Source organism: Ovis aries, chromosome 1, assembly GCF_016772045.2.
Source record: "Ovis aries strain OAR_USU_Benz2616 breed Rambouillet chromosome 1, ARS-UI_Ramb_v3.0, whole genome shotgun sequence".
In the NCBI taxonomy this organism is placed as follows: domain Eukaryota; kingdom Metazoa; phylum Chordata; class Mammalia; order Artiodactyla; family Bovidae; genus Ovis; species Ovis aries.
In genome coordinates, this window is record NC_056054.1 from 8,184,584 (window position 1) to 8,200,648 (window position 16,065).

Here is a 16,065-nt window from a genome sequence, read left to right on the forward strand (position 1 = left end):
TGGGAACGGTCCAAAATCACATACCACTGTTTAAATGACATAACTACAATTCTCATGTTAATCTTCTGACTCATTTAACAAATATTTATTGCACACCAAATACCAAGTTTTATGAGTTCAACTATAGGTACATTCCACACCTTCCCTTGGGTTAGAAAGGTTAGATGTTCCAAGCTCTCCTGCTAAGAATAAGAAGGGACAAGACATTTTACAAAGCCCACATTCCCACATCTATTATATGACTTGAAAAATACAGCTATACACTCAGAAGAAAAATTTAGAACAAAGAAATCCCTAATGTGTATAAACTGGTAAGCAATAGGAAATAACTTTTAACACATGTAATCTTTCAGTTCCAAGTAATACATGCCAGGCACAGTAGGAATACAAATACCTGATGGACAAGCTGATCATAACACTCATTTCCATCTACTTTTACGCTAAGGCTCTGAGAAGTAATGAAGGCAGCAAAATAAGCGCCGCACCCCTCTACCCCGCAAAGAACACCCACTAATGACTATGCCAAAGCCTTTGACTGTGTGGATTACAATAACTGCGGAAAATTCTGAAAGAGATGGGAATACCAGACCACCTGACCTGCCTCTTGAGAAACCTGTACGCAGGTCAGGAACAACAGTTAAAACTGGACATGGAACAAAAGACTGTTTCCAAATAGGAAAAAGAGTACGTTAAGGCTGTATATTGTCACCCTGCTTATTTAACTTATATGCAGAGTACATCATGAGAAATGCTGGGCTGGAGGAGCACAAGCTGGAATCAAGATTGCCAGGAGAAATACCAATAACCTCAGATATGCAGATGACACCACCCTTATGGCAGAAAGCGAAGAACAACTGAAGAGCCTCTTGATGAAAGTGAAGAGGAAGAGTGAAAAGAGTTGGCTTAAAGCTCAACATTCAGAAAACTAAGATCATGGTATCTGGTCCCATCACTTCACGGCAAATAGATGGGGAAACAGTGGAAACCGTGTCAGACTTCATTTTTCTGGGCTCCAAGATCACTGAAGATGGTGACTACAGCCATGAAATTAAAAGACGCTTACTCCTTGGAAGCAAAGTTATGACCAACCTAGATAGCATATTAAAAAGCAGAGACATTACTTTGGCAACAAAGGTCCGTCTAGTCAAGGCTATGGTTTTTCCAATGGTCATATATGGATGTGAGAGTTGGGACTATAAACAAAGCTGAGCACAGAAGAATTCATGCTTTTGAACTGTGGTGTTGGAGAAGACTCTTGAGAGCCCCTTGGACTGCAAGGAGATCCAATCAGTCCATCCTAAAGGAGATCAGTCCTGGGTGTTCATTGGAAAGACTGATGTTGAAGCTGAAACTGCAATATTTTGGCCACCTGATGTGAAGAGCTGACTCATTTGAAAAGACCCTGATGCTGGGAAAGATTGAGGGCAGGAAGAGAAGGGGACGATGGAGAATGAGATGGTTGGATGGCATCACTGACACAATGGACATGGGTTTGGGTGGGGTTCGGGAGTTGGTGATGGACAAGGAGGCCTGGCATGCTGCGGTTCATGGGGTTGCAAAGAGTCGTACACGACTGAGCGACTGAACTGAACTGACGGTAAAATGCTTAACCAATCAAAAACTGGTCATTATAATTTTTTCTAACAGTTGGTAAGTTGCAAAAAAAATTTAAAGATACTAAAAATAAAAATACCAATTCCTCTATCTTAGAAATAAGACTGTACGCACTTATGGCTAGCTTTTACATAACATTTTTAAAACAAAGTTTCAATCAGTATACCCACTATTTCAAAACCTACTTTTCATTTAAACAGCAACTATTTCTCTGTGATCATGTATCTTTGTTGTTCAGTTGCTAGGTCATGCCCAACTTAATATGAATGGATATATACTAGGTTTACCATGCTGCTGTTGCAAAACTGCCAGGTAATTCCCCACTGGACACTTACTTCATAACTAATTTATTGAGAACTAGATAACTTAGGAAGAGATATCTGTGTGATATGTGTTTTGCTTTTCTGAACCGCTTCTTCTGAAAAAAACTTCAAAGAGTAAAATTACTAGGTCAAATGACAGATTTCATACAGTGACATACCTTTTTCTCCTTCTCAAAAAAAGGTGTAGGTAAAACCACCAGATCACTTAAGATGATCAAAGCTAAGTGCTGCTACCTCTTTGAAGCTTTTCTACGTTAACGGTTGTAACACAGTATACTAATGTGGCTTAAATATGAGTTTCCAAATCAAAGATTTTTCGTATTATCTGCTGTTTTCAGCTGCCTGAATTTACATAAACACTAGCCCATTAGAGTGAGGGGGTACCTCATTGTGGTTTTTATTTGAATTTCTCTAATAATTAGAGACATTTAGCATCCTTCCATGTCCTACTGGCCATTTCTATTTCTTCTTTGGAGAATGTCTACTTAAATCACTTAGGTTGTCTAGTTTTTGTTGCTGATTGTGTGAGCTGTTTGTATATTCTGGAAATTAAGTCCTTGTCACACTGTTTGCAAATATTTTCTCTCATTCTGTACTGCGTCTGGCTTCTTTCACTGAACATTACAGGAAATTCACCCACATCATTACAGAGAACAGAAGCTTGTTCTTTTGCACTGTGATATGGGATTTCACTGTATGAACAATATATTACAATATATTCAGTTCAGTTCAGTCGCTCCGTTGTGTCCGACTCTTTGCAATCCCATGAATCGCAGCACGCCAGGCCTCCCTGTCCATCACCAACTCCCAGAGTTCACTCAGACTCACATCCATCGAGTCAGTGATGCCATCCAGCCATCTCATCCTCTTTCGGCCCCTTCTCCTCCTGCCCCCAATCCCCCCCAGCATCAGAGTCTTTTCCAGTAAGTCACCTCTTCGCATGAGGTGGCCAAAGTACTAGAGTTTGAGCTTCAGCATCATATTATCACAATATATTACTCTACTACTGATTTTGGTTGTTTCTATTTTTTTGCTATTATAAACTGTGCTGTGACAAACATTCTTAAATATGAAATTTGGTAAGCATATGTTTGCATTTCTGTTGGTCTTCACCTAGGAGTGAAACTGCTGGCCATAAGGTATATTCAACTTAGTGCTAAGTACTACTGAGTATTTTCCCAAAGAAATAGTACTACTTTATCATTTTTTGTTTGTTTGTTTACTCAAACCTCTGGCACATTAAGATGAGGGCTTTCTCCAGGGACAAATATTGATATTAAAAACACAGGATTAAAATAAAGAAGACTTAAGACACAACACTTACCCTCCTGGTCCACTGCCCAGGGATACACATATAAACAAATGAGTTGATAGCTTACACAGTGACAAAATGTATTGAAATATCTCATACGATCTTCACGGTTACCACAAGGGCTGAATCAAACTTTATCACTTCCATTATTCCTGTGAGGAAAGGGATCCCCCTAGGGGGATCTCTCACTGTCACACAGCTGTGCTATGTTGTACTTAGTCACTCAGTAGTGTCTGACTCTTTGAGACCCCATGGACTGTAGCCCACCAGGCTCCTCTGTCCATGGGATTCTTCAGGCAAGAATACTAAAGTGGGCTGCCATGACCTCCTCCAGGGGAATCTTCCCAACCCAGGGATGGAACCCAGGTCTCCCCCATTGCAGGTGGATTCGTTATCATCTGAGCTACCAGAGAACCCCATCACCCAGCTGAGTAGTGACTAAAAGCAGAAAGAGAACATAGATGTTCAAACTCCTAATCCAGGGTTTACTCACAAATTAAACCCATCAGAAGCAGCCAAAAATGCTGCAAAAACTAAAGTAGAAAGAGGAAGTTCTAGGATCTAAGCACAAAGTACTCTTAAAAAAAAAAAAATAGACATCATACACAGAAAAGCTTGGGGCTACAGACTGCCAAGATTCCTAAAGGGAACTAAATTTGTTAATCTTCCAGCAGACAAATGATGTTAAAATGTATACCCCTAAAGCAATGTTAAGATCAACTTATATATTAACAATATAACAATTTTACTTGAAATAAGTATCTTGAGGGGAAAAAAATGACTTTAAGTACCATCTAATAAAATACACATTTCCAAAACTACGCCATATGCAAAGACTTGCTCTAAAACATCAAAATAAATCCTTTACAACCTAAATGATTACAGCAGATTTATAGTTTTGTAAATCTGGGTGGGAAGTGGGGGGTTCCAAAGAGAACGTCAACTCTATAATGAGTTTAAATACATACATATTTGTGTATTACTGATACAATTAAATGATAAAGTTGTTCATGGGCAACTCAAAAGACAGTATCTACCAAAGTTCCTTTAAGGTCTAAAATTTACAGGGCTCCACAGTGACCAGGGCTAAAATGAACAAGGGACACCCACACGGCCTTTCTCAGCACTTAAGTCTTTCTCCTTCTGTAACATCTGCACTATGACAAAGCTGAGTGATCAAATGTTTCAGCTGACTTTTTAAAAAATCTTAACGGATTAACTTGTAAACAAGATGATTAAAAGTAAACATAATTAAATAACTTAAAAATTGATGCCTGAACCAAATATTCCTAACCAGAGCCAACAAGAGAGCTTGGGGGTAGTGAATCCTTAAACTGGAAGTGCATAGCCTTTTTTTCAGGGAAAAGGGTCTAATGTTTCTGCCAGAGTCTCAAAGGTATCTATGACCCCTAAAAGGTAAAGAAATACAGTGGCATTCAATATGGCAAACATGATAGTTTTATGAGCAAACTGTACTACCTGTAAAAACTGTAATATTTTATATTCACTCATCTTCAGGATATACAGAAAGTGCTAAAGAACAATGCACTACATATATCAATACTTTCCCCAATCGCAGTAGACACTTGGTTGGTTCTGCCTTAATATATTAAGTCTAAACAGGACTCTTCTAAAAATAATATAAAATTAAAATGCAATATTGGTTTTAGTCTGGTCTAATTGAGTAGACTTCCTAAGGAGAAAGAGCAGTAAAAGGGCACCTGTGTGCATGTTTGACTTGCAGCCAGAAATGGTGTTTATGGAAAACTTCAGATGGAGCAAAAGGGCACTCAGCCAACAAAATCTACAGCTGTGAGACTTGGAACTTACAAGTGCCCAAACTCCAAAAGCAAAAGTGGAATTATGGGACAGACTTTGAAGCTTGTTTATGTGCAAATTTTTCTAACAAGTAACTCTGTATTCTATTCAGATACAGATTCTTTGATTAACACTAAAAATATTTCCTAATACCAAAAAAACAGTGAAAGGGAATCCCATCCAGGTACTGATATTTTCTTTTCCCCCTCAATTGTAAACAAAGCTCAGGGTAACTAGGATGGAGTAGTTTAAAGTCTATATCCAGACATTTGCAATTTTTCTCCCATCCTAACCCCTGAGGGAAAAGACTGATGCTGGGAGGGATTGGGAGCAGGAGGAATAGGGGACGACAGATGAGATGGCTGGATGGCATCACCGACTTGACGGACGGCAGTTTGAGTGAACTCCGGGAGATGGTGATGGACAGGGAGGCCTGGCGTGCTGCGATTCATGGGTTCGCAAAGAGTCGGACACAACTGAGCGACTGAAGTGAACTGAACTGAACCCCTGAGGAGGGTCATCATCTGCTCCAGTGGTTAACACGATCCTGTAAACACAGCAGTTCCCAGTTGGAAGAGAGAGACTGGAGGGGCTGCAGTATATGAGACTCTGTAAAAGACCTCATGTGGTCTGAATATGCCCCACAGTCCTATAACCCTTGAGCTCAGTCATCTGCTAGTATATACCCAGACGCTGCCTGAAATCTCTGGGGAAGATGATCAGCAGCGGGCGTCAATGCAGAACAGGAAAGAGACCAGGCCTCTTCTAAAGAAAGCGAAGTACACTATGGAAGAAAGAGCACTGGGGACCATGGCTAAAGTTTTAAACTTGTGAAATGACGCAGGTACACAGGCAAGGCATTGCACTCCAACCAAAGATTTTGTTGCTTGCAGGTTCAATGTGGTACAAATATGGATTATATACTGGAATGGTTTAGCCAGAAAGCAAAGGAAACATTTTAGGGATACAGAATTGAATTTATTTAATAAAGAATAATGTACCTGATTTTGGTATCTATCTTAATCATTATAATTTGCAGGGAAAAAAATTCAGTGATAGATACCTAGCACTTATGTTCCTTTATAGAATGTTTTAGCGCCATCTCCAATTTAAATCATTAGTTCTGTTTCAATAGGAGGGCCCACTTACTTTAGGGTGAAGTTGGTCTAACATCAGTATCAATATTAGTTTCAACTCAGCTAACCTCATTTCGGTGCTATTAAATTCAAACACCAATGAATTTAACTGCTATAAGGGGAGCGCTAAACCCCTGAGGAAGCACTCCTGAACAGGTCTACGACTTCCAGTCAGTTAGCAACTAAGAATCACTGTTTACAGACCACAGCCGACTTTCAAAGTGCAAAATGCAGAAACCAGAATACTTCTTCATTTGAGATGTTTCTTTCTTGACAATCATCTTGTAAATCATTTGTCTCAATATATTACGGAAAGAGGCTTCTAATTTTGGTAAAATCTTTATTATTTTTCGTATTATAACATCTATTCAAGATACATGGCAGATGCACTTTCAGTACCTCTTTCTTTATGAAAGGCAGACTTGCACTGTATTAGTTCTGGTTTCCCTCTGCCACCCCAAGCAGTTACCTGGCAATTGATAGAAAGCATAATTCCTACCAGAACATACAGAGAAGGTGCATCACATCACAAGTCTCTCCTTGATGCTTTTACCTTCTCTAGTTCTGAAGGTCAAAGTTTCCAGTGCTGTGTCTGAACTTGTGCTGAAATGCTTGGCATTAATAAAACAAAGACAGAATTAATATATTTTTTTAATTGTGGTTGGGGGAAGGAAGAGGAATCTACAAAGGCGGATTTCACCTTCTAAGTAGCATTATATTGGTCTACATTAATAATTTCCCCAGCAGGCTATCCATGACTTCACTTTGAACAATCACAGCCTTTGTACCTCAGATCCCCTTACATGTGACATTTGATCAAAGTTTTAAAATGAGCAGCTAACGGAGGTGGAGAAAAGTGTTGCTCAGAAAGGCATTATACAAAGCCATCCCACAGCTCATTTGGAGGTCGCTGAATGCTGGATCACAGACATTTCCCAGCTAAACATTATATTTAGACATTAAGTTAAATTTTCTGTATACTGAACACTGTATTTATTGCATGTCATCATACTTTTTCTTAAGTCATGCTTCAATGATCACTGAAGCATGACTTAAACTTTTTTAGTTCTTTTACACCAGTGTGTTTTTAAAGATAAATGCAAGGAACGAACAATTAAATGTATTCTTATTCAAGCTCTCTGTACAGCCATAAAAAAATTAAAAAGTCTGCCTCCTTACCCCTCCCCAAAAGATTTCAGGTAACAGAACTAACCTATATTACTAGTTCCAGAATTAATGGTAGTCATTCTGATGAGATGGGATATGAAAAGAATACTAATAAAATCAATTCATTAACTTATACCTCAAAGTCCTTATCCAACGAAATGTTCTCCAAAGAAATGGAGGAGAAAAAGATTAGTAAAGGAAACATCTCACACTTCAACATGCTATATAAGGAAAGACGGCTGAAAGGAAATCTTGCAGGGAATTTTATCCCTTTGAACTTTTAAATAAACTCTTAAGTAAGATTATGCAAACTTACTAAAGCCCGGTCCTGATTAGAGGGAAAAAATGCACCCCTTCTCCAAGTCAGTTCTGGAGGCTTTCTCCAGAGTTGTATTGAGTAAAGAAAGACCTCCTAACAAACCAGCATTCTTTTCCACATGATCAGAGCTAATTGGCCCCCCTGCAGACTAAGTGACCAATCACATCAGCTTCAGCTGAAACCAGCCCCCACGACATTATAAACAGAGGAATGTGAACTGTAAACCCAGTCCAAGAAGAGAACCTACAAACTGGACTTGTAGATTAAAATTACCTTATCAAAAAGACAGACTGAAAGTTTCCTCAAGACCTGCCTCTGTATATAGGCTGACCCAGCAAAAGAACTGGTGAGTACCTGCGATAATATTCAATCCTATTTCTTTCCTTAAGGGAAACAGAGAAAAAACCTGACAAATAGGGACAGAACTAGATATTGCCAATAGTTTTAAAACAAAGACATTACCTATAAGGTCATACATTCCTTATTCTTTTTCCTTAAATTTTAGAAACAAAGTAACAGTCTTACTGAAAGCATTATTGAAAACTTTCTTGTTTTACTAAATGTGTACTAATTCTGCATTATAATACAGAAATGAGAAAAGAAAAATCCTAGAAAAAAATTCAGTGGCTTTCAAAAAAAAAAAAATCTTTTTCTTCTGGACAGGATTATAGAAACCAAAAATGAGGATTAAAAAAAAAAAGACCAAAAAAAATTTGGTTTTATCTTTTTAACCCATAGGAAAAATAATGAGTGTCCTAATTTCTTTTTAAGCATGAAATTATTGCTGAAACTATGTACTTTTACAAATAAGAAATTAAAATATAAAAGAATCTCTGAGCTTATATAACAGAATTAGAACTCACACTGTTTGTCCCAATTATGGGAGGGCTGGAGAGATGATTAGGACTCTCTCTACAGTCTTAAAAGTGTTTCCACCAGAAGTGAGCAAATATATGGTAATACTTTAATCATGTAACAACTGTAGTTACTTATATCTAACTGTTTAATATGGTCTGCACTACTACATTACAACACAACAATAAAATTTTGAGTGCTACAACCTAATCAGTGGAATGAGTTCATTATTTTGATGACCAATGAAGCAGCCAAAATATCATTTTTATAAAGTACAATTTTTTTCCATCAAATGCTTTATATGTGGGCAAATATATTTTGGCCCACAGAGAAATACAAGCAAACCATAATGAGCTTCTATTCTACGTTCTACTGGGACCAGTTTACAAGAATTACATAAATACAGACCAAGACAAAAACATTCAAAAAGCACTTGTGTGCCTGTAGGGATATAAAAATTACCTTGAAATACAACAGCATAATGTCTGTCCATCAAACACTTTTAAATTTGATGGAAAGAAAATCTACACATATTAGGCAACAATAATTTAATGCTTTAAAAGTCACACGAGCAGACATAAAATCATATAGAAAACAATCATACAAGAAACCTGTAAGAGTTGAGGGAAATGGTAGTAAGTTTACAAACATGTAGGATTTTAAAGGGGCATGTTATTTAATTCCCTTTTCTTTCTCTCTTTAATATAAGGAAACCTGGCCAAGGGGATTGGCTGGCTTGCCCAAACTGACACAGCTATGTAACCAACAGAGCCAGAACCCTGTCAGCTACATTTCCCACCCTGTCTTCGTTATGCTAAACCACACTGACTACAAAGAACGGAATTATTCAGGGTAATCTGTTAAGTGGGGATCAAAATCTTTCTTCTCTCAACTACTTTACTTTCCAACACCATCTAAACAAGATCTAGGACGGTTTTATATATAAAAAGGATAATGCTCCACTGTTTTGATATTAGCCTCTGTTCACAGGCTTTTCTTCGTATTTAGTTATTCAGTTGCAAGAGGAAAAAAAAAATTGAAAAAAACCTAGAATAAGAGTGCCACAAAATTTGTAAGGAAGAAGTTACAATCCTGAAAAAAGGCCCAAATTAGAACAATCAATTTTATTTGCTATAGTATGTATACAAAGGCTATCTCTTCAGGTAATGAATTTTATAACTTAATGAAGCAGCCTGAAATCAAGAAGAATCACGGACCTTTCCCCTCACAAATTACTGTGACACAATAAACAGTCAGTGATTCCCTAAGTGGAACAGCACTAGTGTGCAGGTCCACAATGGGCATTCGCCAAAATAGGCAGAAAGAAACAATAAAGGTCAGAGTCACGGACAATGCGCAGCTACAGAGCGGCTCATCAGCTTGGTGCAGGCAGCCAGGTACCACTCACGGCCACATCCTTCAAGTGTCAGAATGTCAGGATGTCCTTTCTTTCATACAATCACGATGAAAGCAGTGATTTTTAACATTATTTTCTCATCTGGTAACATACAAATTTGGCAATGTTTTGTAAGAACTCTTTTCTCCACATTTTAACTCTACTGTTCTGCAGAATCCAAGACTAGACTGTAATAATTCTGTAATAATTCTGATTTTACCATGCAAGATGTCTTCTTTAATTGAAAATATATTTCTTGTCTATAAATCACAGGTCTTAGCCTAAGCATTTTTGAAGAATACTCAGTAGGGTTCTTGGACAAACTAGTCAAATGGAAGACTGTATTATTCACAAAGGCTAATAACTAGGTCAAAATGTCTATTTTCAAGGCAATATAGCACTGACTCTGGTCTGGTCTACGGACTGAGCAGAAATTCACTACCACTTACTACTTTTATGATCTTAGGAAATGTACTGTGCCTCAGCTTCACTACCTATAAAATGTCATTAATAATGGTACTTATTAGTATGAAAGTTAAGAAACATTGGGCTTCCCAGGTGACTCAGTGGTAAAGAATCTGCCTGCCAATGCAGGAGACATAAGAGACACTGGTTCGATCTCTGGGTCAGGAAGATCCCCTGGAGGAGGAAACGGTAACCCACTCCAGTATTTTTGCCTAAAGAATCCCACTGACAGAGGAGCCTGGCGGGCAACAGTCCATGGGGTCACCAAGTATCAGACATGACCAAGCACACATGCAAGCATAAGAAACAATATTAATACCAATAAAGCAAGAAATACCCCGAGAAGTTACTCTGGTACTCTGTGAAGCTACTGGCTTCACATGAGTCAAAACAGGTCAAGTGTTTGGTATGATTCCGGGCACATAATCAACAATCTATATTAGCTAATCCAATTAATCGTTATTGACATAAAAATCGTGCATAAAGCTAACAATGGTTTAAACTGGATACTTGAGACATTTCTGGGGACAGGAAGAACATCTACTAAAGGCGCTAAAGATCAGGCTGTCACGACCGTCTTGTGGATGCAGTATCAATTATCTTGAGAAGACTTTTATCTTGCCAAACTCTCTAAATTAGGCAGCTTCTTGGAATTTTTAAAAACAAAACAAAACAAAAAGCCAACCGTAAAGTTAGCCAGACTTGGAAAATAATTCATATGGCCTGTGAAAATTTTGACCCTCAGTGATCTCACCTGAAAAATGGGATAGGAATATCTATCTTGCTGAGAGTCCAAAGAATTAGAGACAATGTAATATGAAATATTTATGAATATTTGGTTATTATTATTATAATTTACAAAAGGGTAGAGATCAGGTCTTCTAAAACATCAAAAAACCTAATAAAATGAGTCATTAAATAGTGTGCCAAGAAAAAAAAATAAACACTAAATAAAATGATAATGAAAACTTGTTAGGATAATAAATTATAAGACATTAAGGCCCTAAGATTTTTAAAATTTATAATATGAAACTGAAATGACCATCTAATCTAAATAAATTTAACAGTCAACCCAGTGTTCCATCAGCAACTCAAATCTAAAGAAAATATAAGAGAATGTCTCTAATATCAGCAATAAATATTAAATCAGCCTTAGGACAAAAGGGAAAGTATCTACCCAGCTGCTAAGGTCCAATTCCGACATGGGAAGGCAGTCTCCAAAACCCCAAAGTTCCTAAACAGAGAGGCATCCAGCAAACTCAAGCAATAGCCTGGCTCCACACGCCTCCAGTTACCTTCTTAAATATCACAGTCATTCAAAAGGGAGGAAGGTGATACACAACCCTTCCAAGGGCATCTACTTCTGAAGGAAGAAGCCTCAAAAAAGAGAGTCACATATACGCCCCAAGTACTGGACTGAGGCAGAGAAGAAAGGAGCACTCAGGGAAGCAAAGCCGTATCTCCTATCCTGTTCCTGGCTGCCTCTGCCTAAGTCCTCTGCACCTCTGTCGTATGCAAGGATGGTCACATGGAAAGCACATGTTAGATTTCTATGCACCACACGAGAAAACATAAACACAGCTGAAAACTGACTACAGCTAAAAGCTAGTTTTACTAATATGTTTTAAAAACTGCCATTTGATGCCTTAATGATTATTTTAGTTCACTGAACTTGAAGCTTTTTCTACTGGTTCATTTACTTCCAAAATTAATATTACCTTGGAATCTCCACCTGGAGTTTTTTATTTTGGGTAGAGAGAAAATTATTTACTATCTAGTCAGAATCTAGAATATTCAAAAGGGTGGCAATCCACCAACCACAGAAGGAAAGCCTCCATGAAAATGGCCACAAAGTAACAAAAACAAACAAAATCTAATTACAAAACTTTCAATAGGCTAATTATAAAGCATACAATAGAACTACAAATCTCTAAAAGCTTAATCTTATCCTAGCACTAAGTTTGGCTTCAAAACATTTTTAGTCAGCTAAACACTATACTTCTGAATGATTTCTATTTTAAAAAGTAACAGATATTTAACATTCCTTTTCATTATTCAGTTATAAGCTATTAATTAATTATGAAAAGTTATTTACACATAATGTTTAGTGTAATCAATACATACTTGAAGCCTGGATTTGTGCAGGAAAAATACAAAAGTGTCAAAAAAGACATGAATGGTAACCCCAGCCCTCAGAAATTTTTTAAAATGCCAAACAATACTTTTAACAGTCCTTGAAGGAACCAATAAGAGATATCTCAAGGCAATCCATGATTAGCTATCAAACAAATGACTGAGTAAATGCTCCCTTATGTGAAAACAGAAAGAGCTATCAGACTGGGAAAGCCTGCCTGGGCGTCGAGGAAGCATTCCAAAAAAAAAAATTATAAAACTAAGTCTCAAAATTTAAATAATATTAACTATGAAACAGTTCAGGGTTTACTAATGCACTCTCGATTTCAGAGCATTACAGCCTGAGATGGATGGCAGTCACTGCAAAGTTATTGCTCCTCTCCTGACTCAGAGACACAGGAGGATGGTCACCAAGGATGGTCACAGCACGCTTCAAATGGATGGCGCCCACACAGGCCTTGCCTATCTTCGAGACGCCTGGGGAACCCTAATGGACATGCGCTGGCGCTGGATGATGCTGGTCTTCTCCGCCTCTTTCGTCATCCACTGGCTTGTCTTTGCAGTGCTCTGGTATGTTCTCGCTGAGATGAACGGTGACCTGGGACTAGATCACGACGCCCCACCTGAAAACCACACTATCTGCGTCAAGTACATCACCAGTTTCACAGCGGCATTCTCTTTCTCCCTGGAGACACAGCTCACAATTGGTTACGGCACCATGTTCCCCAGTGGTGACTGTCCAAGTGCAATCGCCCTCCTTGCCATACAAATGCTCCTAGGCCTCATGCTAGAGGCTTTTATCACAGGTAATTGTTTTTGTTCTTTAAAAGAGCATAGGTACATTTTGGAATGGGTATAGTCAGTTATAAGTGATCATATTCCAGAATAATTTATTTGCATTATTGACAAGTAATGCCTGAGACTAGAAAAGAGTCTTGGGTCAAACAACTGGAGAAATTTTTTAAAATTTGACTATATTTAAATTTTACCTAACTTAAGAAAAAAGGGATCATTATAACAGAAGCCAAAAACATATGAACAAAAAAATCTAAAAGGAATTTTTCAAAGGAGCTAAATATTTTCTTGAATAAGTGAATAAATATGTTCAATGCATATTATGACAGTCATTTTACCTAACAGAGGAATTTGATTTTTTTTTTTTTTTGGTTAACCTTTACTGGGCTAGAATTTTCTCCTGAATTCATCTTTTCAACATTTACTCAATACTAGTGAGCCCAGAGAGTACCACAGTCAGTACTGCATGATAAAGAACAAGAATACACATCCTTAGCAAGAAGAAAAGAAAAAATACATATATATATTTGGTTTCCTTTTTATGTATTTTATTTTAATGCATTTAAAGCATAATTTTGATAAGAGGTACATAGACCTCACCAGCCTGCCAACATCTGAGGCACAGTAGTAGTTAAGAAACCCTGATCTACAGTTGGGGGTGGGGGTGGGGGGGTAGGGAGGAGGATGCACTTGAAGCATACACTCAAATCACCTGAGAACCAGAGCCTTTTTAAAAGAAAAAAGGCTTTGTATAAATTTCAAAGTTAAACGTTCTTCAATGGACCACTTGTTCTACTGGTCCCTTCCCTACCCCAAATCATTCTAATATGAATCTAATCTCTATTTCAACTAGGAGTAATCCGGTGGCAACTAAAGTGCATTTATTTTCTGTTACCTTTTTTTATTTAAAGCAGGGGTAGGAATATAGGCAATGACCACTCTCTGACCTCGTAACAAACTTAAAGTTTTACATTTCTACGTGACAAATCAATCTTCCTTATCCATTTTGAAATCAGTTTTAAAATAAGAATATATGTACTGTTTTGAAAAACTCTTCAGGCTAATGAGAAATTATCAGTAAGTTGAATTCCTGAATTATTTGGCAGGCACGACACTAAGAAATGTATAACAATTTGCTAGATCCTTGTCATTCAGAAAAGGTAATGACATTTCTAGTGTTCGTTCTAAAAAAAAATTCAATGGTTTCTAATTTAGGTGCCTTTGTGGCGAAGATTGCCCGGCCTAAAAATCGAGCTTTCTCAATTCGCTTTACTGACTTAGCAGTAGTAGCTCACATAGATGGCAAACCTAATCTCATTTTCCAAGTGGCCAACACTCGACCTAGCCCTCTAACCAATGTTCGGGTCTCAGCTGTACTCTATCAGGAACAAGAAAACGGCAAACTCTACCAGACCAGCGTGGACTTTCACCTTGACGGCATCAGTTCTGAGGAGTGTCCATTCTTTATCTTTCCACTCACCTACTACCACTCTATTATACCATCAAGTCCTCTGGCTGCTCTGCTCCAGCATGAAAATCCTCCCCACTTTGAATTAGTTGTATTCCTTTCAGCAATGCAGGAAGGTACTGGAGAAACGTGTCAGAGGAGGACATCCTACCTGCCCTCCGAGATCCTGTTACATCACTGTTTTGCATCTCTGTTGGCCCGAGGCTCCAAAGGTGAGTATCAAATCAAGATGGAGAATTTTGACAAGACTATTCCTGAATTTCAAACTCCTCTGGTCTCCAAGAGCCCAAATAGGACTGACCTGGATATCCACATCAACGGACAAAGCATTGACAATTTTCAGATCTCTGAAACAGGACTGATAGAGTAAGAAGTATCTATTTCAGCACCCTATTTTCTAATGTATTAAATACACTCAGCCAATTATGCAGCTATTTTTCCTTCATCGTATCTCATGTTTTCTTTTTCCAATGCTGATTACATCTTTCTGAGTACATCATGGTGATCAAGCCTCCACCCATTAAAAAAATGGCTGAGCTAACAATACATGTTGTGGAAATATAACATTATATAAAGTTTCTCTCTGTGGTTATCTGCTGAAATCAATGCACGTGAAGGTAACAAATTATGTATAACAACAGAAATGCTGCTGGTGAGTTTGTATGAATGTGGTATGATACCAGTAATGAAGGTAAAAGGGACACACTTTACACAGCTGCACTCTAGGTAAATCAGTCATAAATTTTTCATTTTCCTCTGCCAGTTGGAGCAACAGTCTAGTTTCAAACCTAGCTCCCTGGGTAGAATGATGATTTCATAATATTTAGTGAACATCCTTTTAAAACTGCTACTTTTTTTAAGACAACAAAGATCATACCTTTGGTTCCTTATAAAACCAAACTGGGGTAAGTATTACCCTCTTAATTTTTAACAGCTAAGAACAAATATTCACAAGAAAACAGCAAAAAATAGATTTAACCATAACTGTAAAATCATTTGGGCATGACACTCAAACACACTCACATATTCATATATTTGTGGCAGAAAGTGATCAGAGCAAGTAAAATAAGCACTAACCTGATGGAAACTGCAGGGTGGTATCAGGCAAAGAGATGCAAAATTTTATCCACTTTAAAGCTATTGTGCACATTAATCTAACAGTGATTTAAAAATTACAACTATTCACCTGAATGACTTCCGACCAAAGTAAAAACTTTACCTTTCTACTTAGGATCCATTCAGTGGTATAAAAACCTCATAGATG

The 16,065-nt window shown here is 37.7% G+C and overlaps 2 protein-coding genes across 11 annotated transcripts in view; one reads left to right on the plus strand and one right to left on the minus strand.

Moving 5' to 3' along the window:
* The window catches only part of GIGYF2 (GRB10 interacting GYF protein 2), a 131,732-nt gene that overhangs the window by 57,843 nt on the left and 57,824 nt on the right, over nt 1-16,065 (minus strand). The gene's annotated exons all lie outside the window — the stretch shown is intronic.
* KCNJ13 (potassium inwardly rectifying channel subfamily J member 13) lies at nt 7,917-15,383 on the plus strand. The gene is made up of 3 exons (XM_027967530.3): nt 7,917-8,035; nt 12,869-13,344; nt 14,549-15,383. The coding sequence occupies exons 2-3, from the start codon at nt 12,885-12,887 to the stop codon at nt 15,169-15,171; spliced, it is 1,083 nt and encodes a 360-aa protein (XP_027823331.1). The 5' UTR covers nt 7,917-8,035; nt 12,869-12,884; the 3' UTR covers nt 15,172-15,383.